Raw genomic sequence first — 19,992 nt, forward strand, 5'->3', positions numbered from 1 at the left:
ATCAAAACATTAGGTCATTAGGTCATAAAGCCACTTTGCAACACAGTGTTTGTTATGCTGTTTTTCTTGTTATTTTGGCAGACAAGAGAAATTATACTTCCTTGCTTCACTGAATAAAATGTTCACTGAGTCCTAATTGTTTTTGGTGTTTATTCACACAGAATAGATGTTTATATTATTTATTATTTATAACTAGAAACATGCGAGCTGCTGAATTGAAGATCACCATACCATCATGGATTGTCGTGGAACCCGCGATTCAGCTGCTTAAAACACATTGCGCCATCTTTTGGCCAAAACACGATAGTGCAGCTTAAGTCAGAAATTTGAATCAAACGTAAGACTCATAACATTGATCACAGAACTAAAGCAAACCTGGTTATATAAAAGTTTAAAGAATATAAACTTCTATGAAAGAAAATGTTGCACACTACTTCTTTCTATGGCCACAGGTTGTGTGTAGAATCCAGGCCACATGTTTACAGTTCATAGGCTACAAAATATTAGGTTTGTGTTGATCTGTGTCAACTAAATGAGAAAAACTTCTTAATAAAACCAAATAACTCAGCACCATTAGATATCTAAATACACACTATATGGACAAAAGTATTGGGACACCTGACCATTACACCAACAGGGACTGGCATGCTGTTTCTAAATACATATACTGTATTTAATACAGAGTTGGTCCCTCTTTTGCAGCTTGGAAGACTTTCCTCAAGATGTTATAGTGTTTATATACCTGGCTCACAATCTCTGGTCCAGTTCATCACAAAGGTGCTCGATGGGGTTGAGGTCAGGACTCTGTGCAGGTCAGTCAAGTTCTTCCCCACTAAACTCATCGAACCATGTCTTTATGGTCCTTGCTTTGTGCACTGGAGCACAATCATGTTGAATCAATAGAAAAGGGCCTTTCTCAAACTGTTGCCACAAAGTTGGAAGCATTGCATTGTCCAAAATGTCTTGGTATGCTGAAGTGTTAAAACTGTCCTTCACTGGAGATAAGGGGCCTAGAGCCCAAAGCCTGATTGAAACACCTGCATTCATTACTGAACAGGTGTGGTCACATACTTTTGTCCAGATCTATTTCTTTACATTTCTTTAATGTGTTAAAAAAAAAGATGATCCACACACTATTAAGCAGCCGCTTAATTCCTTGGGCTGACTCTGTAATAGATTGAGTCATGACTCGTCTGACTGAATGTCTGGTCACATCCATACTTTTGTTCTATTCTCTTGTATATTGACTACAAAGGCTTTCTATCCTGTTCTACTGTCTTCGACATCACTCTGTCATCATCACCATTCTATCACCGAAATAAGCAGACATCATACAGTATTCTAAAGATCGTAATCAGGATCATCATCACATCAGAATATTTCAAAGGTGGAACTAACGGTGCCAACGACTGATGTCATCGAGAAACAAATCCTGACATGTCGCTGCTCTGACAGGAGGGACAATTCTGACACAGTGATACATTTTTCTTCTCGTTGTTTTTCAGGAGCTTTCCTCTTCAACTGTAGACTTTCACTGTACAACAAGTAGTTTTCCAAACGGGTGTACTTTTAGATCATGGTACATCACACCATGATCTAAAATGATCGCCGTGAGTTAAAGCATACATTTTACAGGCTAATTCTTCAAAGTTGAGAGTGCCCACATCCATGTTCTCATCCTGAGGCTATGTGCATGCTGCAGCTTGCTTCACATCTTCAGAGACACAGTCTCAGATCTTGTTCAGCAAGTTCTGCGAGGTTAACACGAGGGTAGAAGGAAAAAAAGAAGAAGTGTGGGTTGGGAAAACAGCACAGAGCAACAGAACTCTGTTCTCTTAACAACCGGTCACAGACGGCGAAGCAGATGTTATTTCTAGTTAGTTTTTACTTTTGTTTTGAGATAATGAAAGTAATGCGAGGAAAGACTCTGGGGAATAATGGGGAGGAAGAAGACATCAACTACTTTCTGAAAGATGGGATTTGATATTGTTCCCGATTTACAGACAACAGCCATCATTAATCAACCTATTGTATTTATTGACATGATATTTTAAGGGCCTCACCAATGTTTTATAGGTGATCTTTGTTGTTCGGTGTGACGGCGCAGTGAGTATGACTCAGCCAAACTGAAAAGTCCCTATCTTAGTCAAACAAAGGAGGGACCAGACACCCTGTCTGACGACAAGGAAATTCAGAAGTCACTCATTGATCACTAACCTGTCCAAATAAGTCGTCACAATAAATTATTACCTCGGCCAAGTGTTTGTGAGCAGCGTAAGTGAAAAAGTTAAGTATAAATTTACTGATATGGAAACAGTGAAAACAAGAACAAACTATTTATCCAAACACTGCGGGCGGGGGTTTGTACACAGACCTGAGTTTGACCCACGGACAGTTGGTTGCATCACATCCTGCGTGACAAAACTCTCCTGAGACAACTGAGAGATTTATCTCTGAGCCCGTCAATGACACCTGTTAGGCCTTTCCTCAGAATTGTTAGGGCTCCAGGCTGGATTCATTCACCCACTGCTCCATGACTCATGTGATGGTGGAGACCGACTTCACCCATCAGGCTGTGAGGTACCAGCGGAACTCTGAACTCTGGAGAACTGGGAAGAGAAGTGAAGGAAGTGATTCAAGTCTGAAGGCGACAAACGGATGAAAATTAAATAGGTGATGGACTGAAATGTTCATTAGGAGATGAAACTTTGAGGAATTGAAGAATTTCAGGTAAATAAACTTCAGCATAAAGTCAGCAATTATCAACAATTCATCAGCACATAAATTCCACTTACACCTTCTGTTTTCTATGAAAGTGTTTCAGGGGAGTATATAATGTTTGTGTATTTATTTACAGACCAAAACACATTTTGGAACAAAAAACAGTTTGTCAAACATGCAGTAATCCCTAGAATAAGACTATTATTCACTCATTTCATTTGTTACAAAAAAGACTGCTTAGAATATAAAGAATCCCTTTTATGGTGACTGGTGCTATATATTACACAAGAGTAGGTTTGCCTGGCCTGTCAAAGTCAAAAGAAGAGTGAAAAGTAACTGCCCACACAAAGCAGTTTGATTTACTCTCCTGTACTAACCTAACACACTGTAACAGTCTATCAAACTCAACAGCAGCCTTGACAGGATATAGAACCTGCGATTGGGCAACAAGAGCACATTATCTTCCTCATAGCTGGAGTTAACATAGATCACCAGGCAGCAGGCAGGTTAGAGTGCTGTGTACACAAAACACTGGCCTCAGATTACACATTTTCTACCAGTCATTTTCTGGGTCTCTGCAAACATTAGCTATAAAAATGGGACAATTCCAAGCAGCAGCCACCCGCACTGAATTTCTCAGGTTACGAAAAGCCAAGCCCTCGAGGCGTCACTCAGGGATGGCGTGTTGACTTTAGTGAGCGATGAAAAGCTCAAGTGGTCTGAGGAATTAGCCAACAGGCTGGAATCACAGGTAAACCATCAGCGCCCCTTCTCACTCATCCATCATCCCGCAGCCTGCGATCCCCCGCGGGGGCCGTTCCCATGGTCTGTGCCAACCTGAGCATGTTCTGTGGGATCTGTAGTAGAGACATAAAGATAATAACACAACAGGTGAAGCTGCAGATGCAGACACGCCAAGTCTGGCCAACAACAAGTCTGAAAGATCCTGCACGCATGCAGGAGGAGGAGCGGCAAGAAAAGAAAATCTCAGAGACTCACTGACTCAGGAGCAACTCATCAAAGAGTCTGCTGTGGACAGCAAAAAAAAAGGGAAAGGAATCTTTAACACGTCCCATTTTCAATGATAATACTAATTACTGGCATCATTTCACTCGTGATGAAATAGAAAATTGCAAATCAATAGCAGTGAATAATCATTTGCCCATGTTATTGATCTTTTCTGAAAATATCTTCATTGTAAATGAATCCATTTAAAAAAAAAAAAAAAAAGTCCTAAATCTTTTTCTACAACATTTCTTGGAAGTTCTAAAATAATAAATGTAAAAAAAATAAGCAAGGTCAAACAAAACAAATTATTTTTTTAAATCTTTTAATGGATGATGATGCACCAATATGTAACAGGTACAGAACACTGACGTTTCTTTTTCTTTTAAAAAAAATAATGCAAAGGCTGTGACGATGTACAGCGCTCACCTCAGCCTCAGTGAGGCTTGTGACCAAAGTGTGTGTTCTGATAAAACATTAACTCGCAGGGAAAACCAGCTGTTGTGCAGTACAGTGAGAAGTCCCCAGGTTTACAGGTCACACAATCAGAATCCTGATACACAACATGTGCGTGTTACATCAAAAAAGGAGCTTGTTATGTAAAAAAAAAAGTATATAAAAAAAAATCTAAAATCAAAAGAATGTATTTACAGTGTACAGTACATATTTACATTAAAAGGTTTTCTGACCAGTATGAAATTACCTGCAGTGCTCAAGGGGCGTTAAAGTCCTAAGATTGGAAAGATAATCCGCTCCCTAACTAAGGCACTAGTGGCGTATAAACAGTGACACAGGAGATGGTTTTACACACAGTTCTGACAGAGTCTGTGCTCTGGTTAGCTGGTTGCTTGTGGACAGTCACTGCGCTCGGTCAGTTTGAGAATCACAACTTTTCTCTGGAGCTGCTTGGCCTCCGGTGGGCCGGGCTGCTCTGCTCCTGGCTGCGCTGATCTCTCCGTAACCATGTCCTGACAATCCTGTGGCAACAGCACAGTTATGATATCCGAGTACCCACCCTGCACTGCCAGGTGCAACGGGCTGAGCCCCTGCTCATCTGACAGAGCGCCACCATCAGGACAGTGGTGGAGCAGCTCTTTGAGGACTTCACAGTGTCCATTCTCTGCCGCCAGGTGGCAGGGCGTGCGCAGGGCATGGGCGGGTCTGTAAGGGTCCGCCCCTTCTTCTATCAACATCTTGACGGTGGCCAGGTGGCCTCGCTGGGAGGCTAGGTGGAGGGGAGTGAGTCTGTGATCGTTTTGAGCGTGAATATCCGCCTGGTGTTTGATCAAGAGGCGTGACGTGCTGGTGTGACCCGTCTCTGCTGCCACGTGCAGCGGCGTGTTCAGCCCGGCGGACAGCATGTGAATATTTGCACCTAGCTCAATCAGGATCCGCGCCACTCGGTACTGCCCCCGCCTGGATGCCAGATGCAGCGGCGTGCGGCCGTCCGTCGTCTGTCCGTCCACGTCGGCAGCGGCCTGCTTGACCAGTAGCTTCACGATACCCAGATGTCCTTGCCAAGCAGCAAAGTGGAGCGCCGTCCAGTTGTCCTTGCCCTTGATGCGAATGTCTGCACCGCGGCTCAGCAGCACCCGAATAACATTCTCCTGACCGTGCTGGCACGCAACATGAGCCGGTGTGCGGCCCTGACCGTCTGTCTCATTGATGGCAGCTCCCCGGTCCAGCAGGAGGCGCGTGATCGCCTCGTCCCCATTTTGAGCAGCCCAGTGCAAAGCTGTGTACTGGTCTTCGTCTTTGGCATTGATGTTGGTGCTGCGGCGGCTCAGCAGAAGTTCCGCCAGTGGCTTCAGGTGCTTCTCTGTGGCCAGGTGGAGTGGTGTGGAGCCACGGGCATTGGCAAGGTTGGGATTGGCATTGTTCATGAGGAGGAACTTGATGGCCTCTTCGTTGTTCAAGGTGATGGCGTGGTGGAGTAGGCTGCCCCCTCCATCCAGGAGAAGGTCGACGTCTTGAGGCTGGAGGATCTTCATCAGCTTGGCAGTGTCTTTGGTCCTGATGGCATCACACAGTTTCCGCTTCTGGACCTCAGCAGAATCTGAACAGAGTTGAAGAAGAAAAAAAAAAGAAAGGAAAGTAAATATCCACAAACTTACAGCCAAACATCCTCATCACCAAACACTAGTTCCAGTTGAAGTTCTTTAATTAGCTCTTACCATATGTACTTTCTTTTTCAAAAGACAACGTGATGGAGTCTTGGGAGGAGAAGGCTGAATCTGCAGAGGAGATGCCAGACAGTCTCTTGCAGGTGTTCTCTTTGCTGTGGCAGCCATCTTCCTTCACTCGATCAAAGCTCCTGGAGATCCCAGAATCCACCTGGCTCAGCAGCTCTGATAGGCTGTAATCTTTTTCCGGCAACATGGCGGACTTTGGACGCACCGGCTTGTCTTTGACCTGTGGAGGGAAGAGAAGGAAAAAAAAGCCTGGTAAGCATATTTGAACAAGCTGTTCTTGTTCAAATGACACACTTTACATTCCATTATGTTGACACTCAGGTATGTAACTGCTGCGAGTGTTGACATAGTGATAGATTGCGGAACTTAAATACGATCACCTTAAAACATACGGAAGTGCATGTGCGTCTTGTCATGTACACAGCAGCCAGTGCCACGGAAATGACGAGGCAGCACAACAATCCCATCAGCCCACATTCCTCTCATGTGGTGTGTTTTTGTTTAGAACCAAACATTCATGATTTACAAAGTCACAGTTGTGATAAGCCTCTCGTCGTCCGGGTGTGTAGTTATACAGTACATTAATGAGACACGCAAGTGCTGCCATGTCGTACCTGGTCACCGGTGAGTGCGTTATGGGACGAGGACTCCGACTCTGATGTAGATAAGGTGGGCGTCCTGGGCTCCTCTTGAGGTTTGGAGCAGAGCTCCTCAGCTTCAGATGTGATCTCTGCAGTGACAGAAGCTCAGGGTCAGGTTTCAGTAATGGCAGAGTTGGGATTAGGAAACAAAGAGGAAGAAAAAGGCTGCACTAAAAAGGTAAGAAACCAAAGCCTCAATTTAACAGCCGGCTGCACTTCAGGAATAGGCCCACTTGAGTTACACAGGGATTGACAGCAGGAAGTTTAAGAGGTATATCTTCAAATGCAAACGCACAAGGGGCTAATAATAAAAATAACAACAAGAAAAAGTAGTTTGATGATATCAGGAAGCAGCATGGGATCATGGACAGTTTTGTCTTATTTGCTTATGTTTCATAGGGGGTTTATCCCAATTTCTATGGATTTAGCGCGTTGGAAAAGTTTTTGGACAACTGAACAAACTATGTAACAGTCTAATCACTATTAGATGTTTTAATGTAAAAATTTTCCATATTTAACTTAACATGATTATTTTCCTTCTATGTGTACAGTTAAATTCAATACAATTCCATAATATTTTAAATAACTTAAATGCGTTGACATTTTTTCGTAGCCTTAAAATGTACAATTTATATGTACTAAAGGGAAGGGACTTGCTTTGCAGGGGCCGCCATCTTGCGCCAACACGTTTCTATGGCAACCCAAAAAGTACAAGTTTTGTGTTTTGAAGCGAAAGAAAAAATGGCTCCACTCACATAAATACGATGCATAAACAACAAAGGAGGAGGAAATGGTAGAAAAAGTGAAAGAGAGGAAAGAGTTGCATCCTTTCTGGTTGGTGAAGGCTACTGTAGTTCCCTGACTCTGCAGTGTCACCATTAGATGGCACTAACCATTACACAAACTCTTTACGAAACAAAAAGAAAAAGGTACACTTAGCACAAAGGCACGTTTTGTCTCATTTGTTTCGTTGTGAGCACAGAACAATACCTCACCCTGGAAGCTGGGTCTAGCGTCAGGGTTCGAGGCCCAGCAGCGCTGCATGAGGCTCAGGAAACCCGAACACGCTGAAGGTCGGCAGCGCGACACTGCAGCCAAGTCTGGACGCACGCCTTTAACCACCTTCACCATGATCTGTAGGATGTTATTCTCTCCTACAGGAAAGGGGAAAAAAACACACGTCCATTTGTCAGCTAACTTCCATCGTTGACGTTAAACGTTGCAGTACATAACAACATACCCTAAGGTGCTGGCTGGCGCCAGTGCTTACATTGATAGTCATGCATGGTTTTATCGCCATCTTCCTGTGTGCTCAGATAAGGGAGTGTGTGTGTGTTGTTGTTTTCCCATGGGAGCGAAAAGGTAAAAGCTCTAAAAAAGAGCTCCAGGTCTGACCTCTTTCTATCTGAATGTGGGATCAGGCAAGTCAATGATTCAGAACAAACAGATAGAGGCTTTAATCGCAAATACCTCACCTACTATTGTAACCATAATACCCTACGAAGGTGGAGGAGAATGGGAAGGGATGGTGCGCGGGCCATTTCTCACTTTTTAATTATGTCTGGATCAACATGGGCAGTGCCAGTGTCAGCCTGGAAAACCTCAGTGAGGCACTGCGTGGCCTTCAAAACAAGCATGAAGTACCAAGTGCTACCTGATACGCCTGGGAAAAAAAAATACTCTTCACTCACCAACCTGAGCTGAGTCCACCTGTCTGCTCTGGAATTCGCTAAGTAAATATGTACACTACGGCTACTATACACACACATTACACACACTTTGTATTGATTTAACCAGAGGGTCTTATTTACTGGAAATTCACAGCAGTGTTAAAAATAGCAGTATATAGATCTAAATCCTCAAAGACTAAAGACTGGGGTTGATGTATTTTTGTTGAATATTGGCATTAATGGTGGAGAGACTGGCTGAGGGTTGGACCTGAGGGTTTCAACGTAAATGACCCAGATCTACTCTTTTAAAGTGTAGTGGTTTTCATACAAGTCTTACCTTGGTACGGTTTCTTCTGTGTGAGAACCCCCCAGATGACGATGGAAAAACTGGAATGGAGGAGAATTTAAGTTGAAAGATGTTGGGAAAAGCTGCTCCATATTTGACACGTCAAACCAGATTAAACCAGTACTGTTTGGGCGTCAAAACAAGAGGAAGTGGGCGAGCAAATAAATGAACTCGTATGTCTTTTTTATGGTGTTAAACAAGAAATAGTGCATTTACTCTTCATGTTTTTTATGCAACAACAATCATATCAAACCCATCTCCTGGATTTAATGGATCACGGTGACTCAGAGCTTCAGTGATCACACACAAAAGAAGGAGAGCTCCAGCCAGACAACAAACAAACTCACTACACACACACACACACACACACACACACACACACACACACGCACACACCTGAAAATGTGACACACAAGGTAAATAATGTCATGACAAATAATCCAACCTATAAACATCATGCTTGGTGTCCGACACTCTGTCCTTCTCTATGATGCTCTCGGGAGGCAGGTAGGCGATGGTGCCGCAGAAGCCGTCTCTGCTGATGTCGTCAGCCCGTGACAGGCCGTTCCACCGAGCCAGGCCAAAATCAGATATCTGAGACAGAAAAGGAACAGATAAGAGCCTCAAACAGAGCAACCTTTCTCATGAAGCACCGTGACTTTGATGACTAACTCGGCCCACTGCATGTGACAGCCAGCTAAGCTCTTATTATGTGCACTCAGAGGTATGATGAGGGCAACGCGGCCATGTCCCGGCCTGTAGGAGAGGAGAGGCCCGTCACGTCTGTGTTAAAGAGTGCACGCCCACACAGTCCATGAACACTAAGTCATTCTCCGAGGGAGGTTTTATGGGAGTCAAATTAATCCTGTAGGGACAGGCCCGCTGAGGTGTTTACATCCAGGTATTAGACTCAGAGATGACAGTTCCCACCCATCGCTCCCAGCGCTGGTGAGCTGTTGAGAGGTTGGACAGTAGCTGAGCGACAGCCATCTGCTCACAGTGTGTGCAGGGCAGCCATTTAAAGATGGATGAAAGGTTGAAGCAAAGCACCTCACGGCTTAAATAGGGTTTAAAAACCTAAAATTGAGGCTTTCAAGATACACATCTGTGACAGGATTTGATCTGATACAAGATCTGACAGAGATACTAATGATTTTACTTTTTCATAATGTTACTGCCATAAAAAACTTTTTGTGATGAGGCATTTATTTGGTAATAAATCCTTCTGAGTGCAGATTCCAATGATTTAGATCATGTTTTATGACATGCATTGATTTGTAACTGGTGTTAATGTTGCTCATGTTGTTAATAAATTATTCAAGTAAAGCTATTTTCATTCATTCAGTGTGTAAGAATTGGTGACATCTAATGGTGAGAGTGCAGAGTGCAACACATGGAGGACTTTGGCCTTCACATAGTTTGTACACTAGGCTCCCACTTACTAACATAAATCACACTCTGTAGTAACATGATGGTGCAAAATGGCAGCTTCAATAAAACAAAGCTGGTGACTAATTTAAAAGGCGTACTCTATCCAATCCAATTTGATTTATAAAGCACATTTTAAAACCACAGGGTGGACCAAAGGGCAGTATATACAATTCAAATCTAACTCAACTCAACTCAACTCATAACTCAAACAGTGAGTGACTGATTTGCGTGGGATTCTCTATTTGTATCCATTATAGTGTTAATAATCAGACGAGGACCGGCTGTGAGGTGAAAATGGTGCAACGGAGTCTCAAGAAACAGATAAAGAAAGAAGAAAATATGAAGACGACAAGATCGGCGACTGTGTTGCGAGTGAAAGTTGAGCGTGTGAGTCGAGAAGCAGGGCCCTGCTTGCGTGGGACAGTTCACAACAAAGGAGAGGCCACAGCAGTTGTGAAAGAACAGGGTATGCTGGCTCCTGAGTCCGTTTCGTAACATAGATTGTAACTGTACGTAAAAATGGACGTAGCCTGGCAGTTGCAAAATTAACTCTACGAGATTTACAGTGTCCCCAAAAATGACATCATGAAATGCTGGAGAAGACCTAAAACTGTTGATTGAGACCATTAAATCCTGAAGAACATATTTGCAGAAGTTATAAATCAAGTGAGAGGTTTGCTTATTTTCCCATAGACTTCTTTTTGCTGGTGAGTGAATGCTGCTTCTATCCTATTTCCTCAACTCTCTACCTTGACATGATAGTGTGCGTCCAGCAGGATGTTGGCAGGCTTCAGGTCCAGGTGGAGCAGAGGCGGATTCATGCAGTGGAGGAAGTTCATGCCCACCGCAGTCTCGTGGATGATGCGGAAGCGGAGCTCCCAGGGCAGCGGCTCGTTGGCCAGCAGGGTCTCCAGAGAGCCCGTCTCCATGTATTCCATGACCAGGCCCTGGGGGTCCTCACAGATCCCATACACGGGAAGGATGTAACGGAACTTGGCCGCCTCCATCTTCTTGGCTTCCTCGAGCAGCTCTGCACGGTCCCTAAAATAATGACAGATTACTTTACTTTACATTTCTGTTATAGTTTTGTCACTTCTGTTTGTGACGAAGCAATTTTAGGAAGTGTGTTCACTGCAGGACGTTTTGAACCAACCCCTCCACATTCCATAGCTCCCTCACTGTCTCCTCTGTAAACATTAACCTGATAATTGTCGAGCCAGGCTTTGCTCATCGGGCTGTTACATTTGGCACAACATTTGTCCTCATCCAAATTCCTGAATGTTACACATCATCGTTACTGAGCTCCCAGCTATGCAGACCAAACATGGGTGTTAAACTCGGAGGTTGCGAAATTGTGACCTCGACGATTGACCGCTATGATTAATTTACAAATGCAAGCACGTGGCTCTGCCGCCGCTGCTCGGTGGCCCTTTTGAGGCCGCGAGGGCATTCTGGCTGAGCGTGGAATGCACACGCACACAGCTCTTGTTCTCTGTTCTCTCAACCTTTGCACAGCTCCCTTTATCAGTGCGCTGGCTCTGCTGACATACCTCAAACACAAGTGAGCAGGTCATTCATGACCTCACCGCACACGTCTCCACCAAAGGCTGCATTTGGGTTGTTTTTTTTTAAAACAAAAAAAGCAAACTCTCTAATGAGGATGAAGACAGAGAGGGAACTTCGTTTTCATCACAATCAGTAAAATGACAGTAGACATAAAAGTGTATTCTATAAGGAAGTAGTCTGTCCTTTATTTTCTATAAAAAGGTGAAGGCACAAGCCCCATATTTCTGCCAAAGAAGAACAATCAAGTGTGATTTAGGAGAATGTTGAGCATGTTCTTGTTTGCTAAATCCATCATGCAACCCAAAGTGCTCCTCGACAGCTCCTCCGAACCAAACAATGTCCTCACTCTAACAGACGGCCCTGGTAAGACCGGTTTTGCAGCTTCTCTTATTGTCTGTGCCACAACACCAGCAGCAGCCAGTGAGCCAGGCAGACAAAGGTGGCTTTGAGTCCCTGTTGTTGGATGTTATGTGTGGGTCAATGCAGACTGCAGTCAAATGACTGTTTATGCAACCTGCAGATGTTTGGAGGTGATAACATCTTTGGTTCAGGTTCAGCGGATGTCTTGAGTTGCACCACCAGTTTGGGGTGGGTGGGGGGGGGGGGAGATGCCATTCCTTTTTCTTTCTTTCTTTTTCTTTCTTAAATGGCAATGCTCAAGTCGTCTTAGTGTTTGTTAGTTTGAAATGTTTTAAGGACGTGACAATCAAACACGGAACGTTTTGGATGGTGAAATATACGACGGCGACACTGTAATCAAGAGTCTGTCGTGCTCGAAACGTCACTGGCAGTAAATAGCTTTTTATCTCCATCCTTTCCTTCTACTCTTATGAAAGTCTGTCACTTATCAAAGACGGAAAAAAGAGAAGGGATTAAATCAGATTTGTAGCAAGTACAGGTGGACGTCTGCCTCTCCAACATGTTGTGACGCCAGCATTTATGATGCGTTATGTCCACTGATAAACACCCATGTCAATAGAGACACGGACCATGTATGAATGGAAACTTCCGATGACTGACGCATTACAGTTCTGATAAAGAAGAAGAAGAAGAAGAAGCTTACTCACAGGTACAGAGGGAGGCACCACAGGGCAACTGACAAACACATGCCCTGGCAAGCATGTACCCACACATACACACACACACACACAGCAAAAAAAACAAGATCCATGCATACGTTATATGTTATACACAATTGTGTAGGGTCAAAGGGACATGTTTCCCTCACTGAAATGGACATAAATTCTGGCCAGCCCCTCCCAGAGGCTGCTGCATGACAATACCACTGTTGACTGGGGGGGGGGGAATCAGCTGTCAACCTTTTCATGTTCAGTGTGGATGGAAAAGAAGTAAACAGCTACGTCCCTGAGCAACGTGGACTGACTTTTGCCCCAGGGATGAATCAGCAGCTCAGTGTGGCCCCTGCAAATCAACTTAACAGTATATAAAACCAAAACATTACAGCTGATGCGTGTGCACAGACTGGCCCTCGGTGAGTAGTAATGTCTCAGAGTGTAGTCTATCATCTTTATATGTAATGTTTTTATTCATTTAGACTGTCTTGAAACACAAGCACAACACACAGACAAGATCACATCCCAGAAGTAAAGAGGTTTTCCTGGAGCATTATCAGCCCAATTCTTTCCCCCCGTATAAAGCAACTCTACTTCAACATCAGTCCAAAGATACTCCATGTGGCTCAACAGCTGTAACTTACTTGTCATCCATGTGAAGGCAGGGAGGGCACTTGATAGCCAGCCATGTTTTCCACTGTATGTGCCGGACTTTGTATACTTGTCCAAATCCACCTGAGCCAATTTTCTCCCAGCTGCCAAACTCAGAGGAATCAAAGGTCCTTAGCAGCCCCATATTCCAGTTTGGGGAATCTGGGACGTCCATATCCGTGTTGAGAAACCCACTGCCTGGGTAAACTCCTCTTTTCTTGGTCTCCACGGCACACTCTGGGCAAGTGAACATACACACCGACCTGCCTGCTTGTGAGCTCTTCCTTGTTTTTCCCCTTGTCTAGCTCAGTGTGGCCTCTCCCTCTCTTCAGGTGAAAATAGGGGCTGGGCCTGCTGCAGTGACATCACGTCCTGGTTTTGAAACACACAGGGAAGAGATAGAAACATTGCATCAGGGCAGGACACAAGTCACCACAGTGCCACAATGGCTTGTTTTCCCCCAGATGCCCTAAAGTGTCACACTTTCTCGTGTTTCTGTCACAGAAAAGGAGAGAATAATCTCCGTAAATAGCCGAGGGGTCCATGGACTTAGGAATGCGTCCTTTCATAAACACACCTTTGTCCTACTGTAGACCATAATATCACCGAGTCCAGCCCGAGGTTTGAAGAGGGAATGTTTCTTTTTAACAATAGGTTATGTGATATTTAAAAAATGCTTTAGAAAAATGTGGACTCATCTTTTGGCACATATTCTTTCAGGGGAGGAGGACAACGTGTTCTCTCATATATCTCAAAATACTACAGTGTGTGTGTGTGTGTGTGTGTGGGAGAGTATTTAATTACATGTTCAGTTCACCTTGTTGTTTACTTAGGTTGGATGCCATTATTACTGATCAGAAATATTACTTTTGTTGTTGTTGTAACTTTATATCATCTAAAAGAGGCAGTACATTTTGTCGTGTTGTGCTTTTATTTTGGAAACTACTCCTTTTCTCTCTCGGATTTCTATAAATGTGAGGTTTTGAGTTCCTGGACATCCTGCAGGTGTGTTTTCATGGTTTACTCACATAGCAATCCATGGCCACAGGATCACAGCAGTTACCCATTACCTTGTTAGGCTGTGGTTGGGGAAAGGAGTGGAGAGAGTGGGCAGAGCACTTTTGTTTATTTCTTAGGTTTATCACACATGCAGTATTTGTGATGCCAACATGTGTATCTCAATGTGTAAATACCACAAAGGGTAAAAATGTAGTGCATAAGTGCACACAGTGGTGATTGAGCCTATCAGCTCCTCGTGACTCTCTCTCTGTGTTTAGATCTCATGTCACCCGCTGACATTCTCAGGAAGTGGTTCTTTTTAAGTAAAGACAGACGAAGGCAACAACAACATTATGACTTAAAAGTTTAAGAGAAGTGAATTCTACTGCTGGAAAACCAGGTCGTTCAGCAACTTAATGGGATAAATCCATTGTTCTCAAACTGTGGTGCGCGTACCACCAGTGGCACGAGAGTTTCCTCTTGTGGTACTTGGAGGAAAATCAGAAATACTGTTCTACCAGGGTATGTGATCAGAGTGGAGCTGAGGAAGTTGGACCGGAGTGCGTAGAAAATGAAACAAATGACAAAATAATAATAATAAATTAAATAATAATAATAATAATAATAATCAGAGTCACCATCTTTGTCTAATTCACTATACCAGTGTGTGAAGTATATGTGAGGAAGATGAGGAGGATGAGAGAGCAAATTATATAATGGGGAATAAATCTGCCTCCTGTGAAAAGTGTGTAGCTGTTAACTTTGCACATAATGTTGCGTCCTGTGTGTTTTAACTATTATTTTGAATAGTTACCACAGTACATTTTTGTTATGTAAGGATTCTTGAATCTATTTTGAATAAATATAATGGCAGTTTTTACATAATTATCTTCATTTTCATTTGAATAGCATGTTTAAAAATGATTACTGTGTGATAATTGTGCAGATCTGTGAGAAACAAAGACAGAGTTTTCTTCAGTCTGTAGAATATGATGTATATAGGTCAGGACCATACTTAATCTAAAATGGCAATATTGTAAATATGTAAATATTTGGCGAAGGTATAAAGTAGTGTATACATTGAGTTGTGTGTAATAGGAATGCGGGTAGGTACATACTGTATAATTTTATACTTCTGCCTGCTCCTTTTCAAACATGTGATGAGATGTAAATCTAGTGAGCTAGCTAGCTAATTTCACACACATTTTGCGCCCTCCTGCGATTTGAAAATTGCAGTAAGCCATATTGTGATTTTGATAAATGTTCGATTAATTGTTCAGCCCTAATCTGCACCACTGTATTTTAACGTTGGCGATAATGTTGCTATTTTTAGTTTTCCCAGGTGGCACTTGGTATAAAAACGTTTGAGAACCACTGGGCAAAAATGGTTTTCAGCCGCTGTATATACACACAAACACTCCCTCAGTGAGGTCTCATAGTATTGCAGCAATCATGTAGTGCTAAACCAGCCTTATCTCAGGTTCCTTGAATGCACCTTACATTCAGGACATAGAATACTGTTCCTCCAACTGAACAGCTGTATTCGCAAATGTCCTTTTCACACAGTCCACTATCTTATTATAAAATAATATGTCACTGTTAAAGCAGCTACATCCATGTTTGTTGCTTCAGACACGGCTGCTCAGTTGATGAACCTGAACCCAACCCTCAAATGAGATGAGCTGATGCCAATGATGATCAAACATTATTATTATTTTTTCCTTTTGCATTCTGGTGACAAGCACCTGACGAGACAACCCCACCTCTGCTTCGATAGCATGATCTCATCATATCACTCGACTCCACCCTGATCTCCAGCTTCAATCACAAAACTGGAAAGACGAGGTGTAATGTATTAATAGTTTGTCATCAGGGATTTTGTGTGTGTGTGTGTGTGTGTGTGTGTGTGTGTGTGAGGAGCTGGGGACCATAGGTGACCTTTGAGGTGAGAGTCCTTCCCTCGTGTGAAGTGTAAATGTGTCCTCAGCACACGACTGATCATTAAAATGAAAAAAGGGAGCTTTTATCACCGCCCTGAGTCACACCGGCTCTTTTGGTTCCGCTTCTCTGCTCCGAATTAGAAAAACAAGGCAATCAATCAGGACCGTCCACTTTCCTTCATGTGTGAAAAATGGCCTCTTTTGTTTTTTAATTCAAATGAGCTTCACTGGCCTGAAATACTTATGCATGCATCAGTGAGGATAAGGCTTATAACAAGCCCTCAAAGCCCGGGACAGGATGATTCATGATTTTATGAAACAATGCATTTGAAAAGCACTCACAGTAAACTGATAAGGGTCAATTTACATTATTCAGGATAATTGGGAATGTAAGAAGTTTAGGTTCATGGACGTCATGAAGGACATGAGGACAGTCGGTGTAAGAGAAGAGGACATGGTCATTTTTCTTAAAGATACTTAACTTTTCATCTCAAAGGCTTCTTTGTAACCCTCTGTCCCATGACAGGCTACTGACTCAGTGTGTTTTAGATAACGATGACCTGGAGAAATAAGAATCCATACAAGCATTTCATGTCCAATGTTCTGCCCCCAAAAAAGCTTATATATAGAGCCTATGAGTCTTATATCCTTTTTTTCAATCTGATGAATTTTCTTTAATTTTCACCAACTATATAAACACACCTGAACAAATGGTACTCAAAATGTTTAAAGCCAGATGGCTCGTTTTTATCAACAAAATAAAAGAAAATTTTGTGACTTCTGCACAACTGTCACTACTTTATATCACTACTTAAAAATGCGATCTAAAATGAATGACAATTTTGAATCAAAAAACGTATAAGAAGACGAAGAAATGCATTTTGTAAAGCCTGAATATGTGACCTGTAAACACACACACACCCAGGATGTCCATATAAGGTGTTGTGTATTATTATTTCTCATGGACGTGCCTCCCCCGTGAGCACTAAGGTTTAAGGGTTTACTGGCAGAAATTGAATAAATGACCTATAAGTGTGTGTTAATATAACTGTATCAACACTTTAAAACAATAAAAAGTTTTTTTTGAAGTCTTTTACAGTACTGTGCAAAAGGCTACCATTACACACACGTTGAGTTTTTTCTAACATATAAAAACAACTTTCAGTCACATTATTACAATCCAAATGCCAATGATCACAGAATATTTGACAGATATAAAAACAACAAATCTGGCTGTGACCTGAACCTGAACAGACAAACCAACCAGACTGCAGAATTCTGTAGAAGCTTACAATGCAAACAAAGACAAACAACATCTTTCTGGTGTGTGAAGGCCACCATAGTTCCCGAACATGCTCCCCACAGATCTAAAAAACAAAATGTTTCAAAGATATTTCATATTTTAAATACAAATGTTTTTTGTTTTACAATTATGGCAATTAATTGCAACCATTTTGGTAAGGAGATTTTTTTTTTATCCTCCCACGCCTACTCACAACAAAGTAAGCAGTAGTTGGTTCGGCATTAACTAAAACTCATTTTCTAAACAATGAGTCTATTTATTAAGTCATATTTGGTTAACAATAACCAATAACCTGTGTTTTCGTCTTCCCATCATTCAGAGGTGAAACTCATGCAGCTGTAAAAAAAAAAAATTCTGTACAAAGGCTCTTCCCACTAAATCTTGTAAATTGTGTATTAAGAAACTGGGCTGTGTTAAAACAGTAGATGTTCAATAATTAAATGTACACATTTCAATGCAATAACAAACCACCTTGTGTGAGATGAAGCAAGACTTTCTCGCCATCTGTTGGACGTTTCTTATTAGTACACCCAGCTCTGTGTGTGCACACGATCTGAAATCATATACGTGTAAAAGGGGAATGTTTGAAAATGTGTTGCTATGGAAGTTTTCTGAAAAAACAAAACCTTATCTTAAGAAGGTTGTCGGCTCATGAAAATAAACCACTTTTCAGTCTTTGCCTTACATAAGAACTTTCAGCCTGTTGCATCAGCAGAGAGGCATGTGACGTATTCTGGCTTCTTTATGATTCAGTGATCAAACAGGGATTAAATGTGATCACACATCTGTTTGAACTGCTCAGTTAGACTCCACTGCAGTGCTCTTCATTTCATTTCTAATCACGTTTTCCTCCGGATCAGACTCATCTCTGCTCATTTTCAGGGCAATGACCAGATATTGTCACTGAACCTAATGAGTTTGTCACTTTTTCTTCATTTTACACTTGTATTGTCTCTTCTATGTTACATAAATTGGCTCACAATTTATTTTAGTATTCATATACATATATATTGTTTTTAAATGTGCTATAGAATTATATTGGATAGAATGTGGGCCTCAGGAAGTGTGGCTTTTGTTTGTCAGATGAACATTTGTTTCCTTGTTGTTTCCTGAAATCCACTTTATTTACGATCATATTGTAGATTTATATTTGATGCATCAGGTACAAAGGTTCAGTTCATTTCAGTAATGGCTACAACAATCACTCACTTCTTTAAATTAATCGCTGCCTATTTTGATAATCAGTTAACCATTTGAGTGTTTGTGACTTTAGCTTCTGTGGTTTGTGGACAAAACGAGACATTTGAGGATGCCACCATTTTAGGGTTTGGGAAACATTCTGGCAATTTTCTTTTAATTTTACATGAGAAGATGTACAAAGCTTGAGAACTGCTCTAATGCAAGGCCAGGAGGAAAGAAACCAGGATATATGCACATTTTAGAAGCTAAACTCAAAAATCTGTTTTTTATTATAAAGGAAAAAGCCCACTTTAACCAATCAATCGATTATCAAAAAAAAGGCAATACATTTAGTAATTACATGACAGAATAATTCATTGTTGCAGTCCAATCAAACAATGGAACTATTTATGGGGTGCCATTTGTAAAGCCCCTCATGCTGAAAATAACTGCAACATTTTGTCACATTCGGCTTCAAACAATGTTTGAAAAAGTAGTGTGAATTTTTTGAAAGTCAACTTTTAGCACATTTACAACAATATGTGTTAACTTATAAATGTATTAAATAGTTAAATCTAAATATTACATGCTAAATATAAAGCTAAATGTTAATGCCGGTAACCGGAAGTACCCAAATAAAAGCTCGAGGAGGTCAGGCAGTGTTTCTAGAATCAAATAAAGAAGCGTAGCATTAGGTTCTTATCAAGGCTAACGTTAGCTAGTTAAGTTAGCCTTAATAAGAACCTAATGCTACGCGAGTTGGAAAACAAACTTACCGAGTGTTGTGGTGACCCTGTGGCGGAAGCGGTCGCTGACGATGAACTACTAACATTTTGTATTGCCGCCAAAACGGCCCTTCCGATATTTCCGTCAAACGCTTGACCGTCGGAGATGTTGATATGTGTGGCTGGTGGGGCAAGCATCCATGGGCAAGCGTGTACCAGTACAGGTGGGCAGGGACGGGGGAGGTAAGTTCTGGCCTTTATGAAAGCCAAAGTGAACATGTTTTAGCATTTCGATTTAGCATTTATATTTATGATTTCGATTTAGCATTTCGGTGTAACATTTAATATTTAGATTTAACGATTTAATACATTTCTAAATTCTATGTTAACAAATATTGTTGTAAATGTGCTAAAAAAGTGCCTTTCAAAAATTCACACCACTTTTTCAAACATGGTTTGAAGCTAAATGTGATAAAAATGTTGCAGTCATTTTCAGCATGAGCCGCTTTACAAACGGCACCCCGTAACTATTAACTTGCTAAAGCTCACA

At 41.9% G+C, this 19,992-nt stretch overlaps 1 protein-coding gene across 1 annotated transcript; it reads right to left on the reverse strand.

Moving 5' to 3' along the window:
* Positions 1 to 4,034: 4,034 nt before the first annotated feature.
* ripk4 (receptor-interacting serine-threonine kinase 4) lies at positions 4,035 to 19,600 on the reverse strand. The gene is made up of 9 exons (XM_058627134.1): positions 19,494 to 19,600; positions 13,290 to 13,668; positions 10,756 to 11,047; positions 9,021 to 9,169; positions 8,567 to 8,616; positions 7,555 to 7,713; positions 6,533 to 6,648; positions 5,901 to 6,138; positions 4,035 to 5,782 (listed from the first exon to the last, which is right to left on the reverse strand). The coding sequence occupies exons 2-9, from the start codon at positions 13,547 to 13,549 to the stop codon at positions 4,563 to 4,565; spliced, it is 2,484 nt and encodes an 827-aa protein (XP_058483117.1). The 5' UTR covers positions 13,550 to 13,668; positions 19,494 to 19,600; the 3' UTR covers positions 4,035 to 4,562.
* Positions 19,601 to 19,992: the final 392 nt, after the last annotated feature.

This window comes from Solea solea, chromosome 4 (genome assembly GCF_958295425.1).
Source record: "Solea solea chromosome 4, fSolSol10.1, whole genome shotgun sequence".
In the NCBI taxonomy this organism is placed as follows: domain Eukaryota; kingdom Metazoa; phylum Chordata; class Actinopteri; order Pleuronectiformes; family Soleidae; genus Solea; species Solea solea.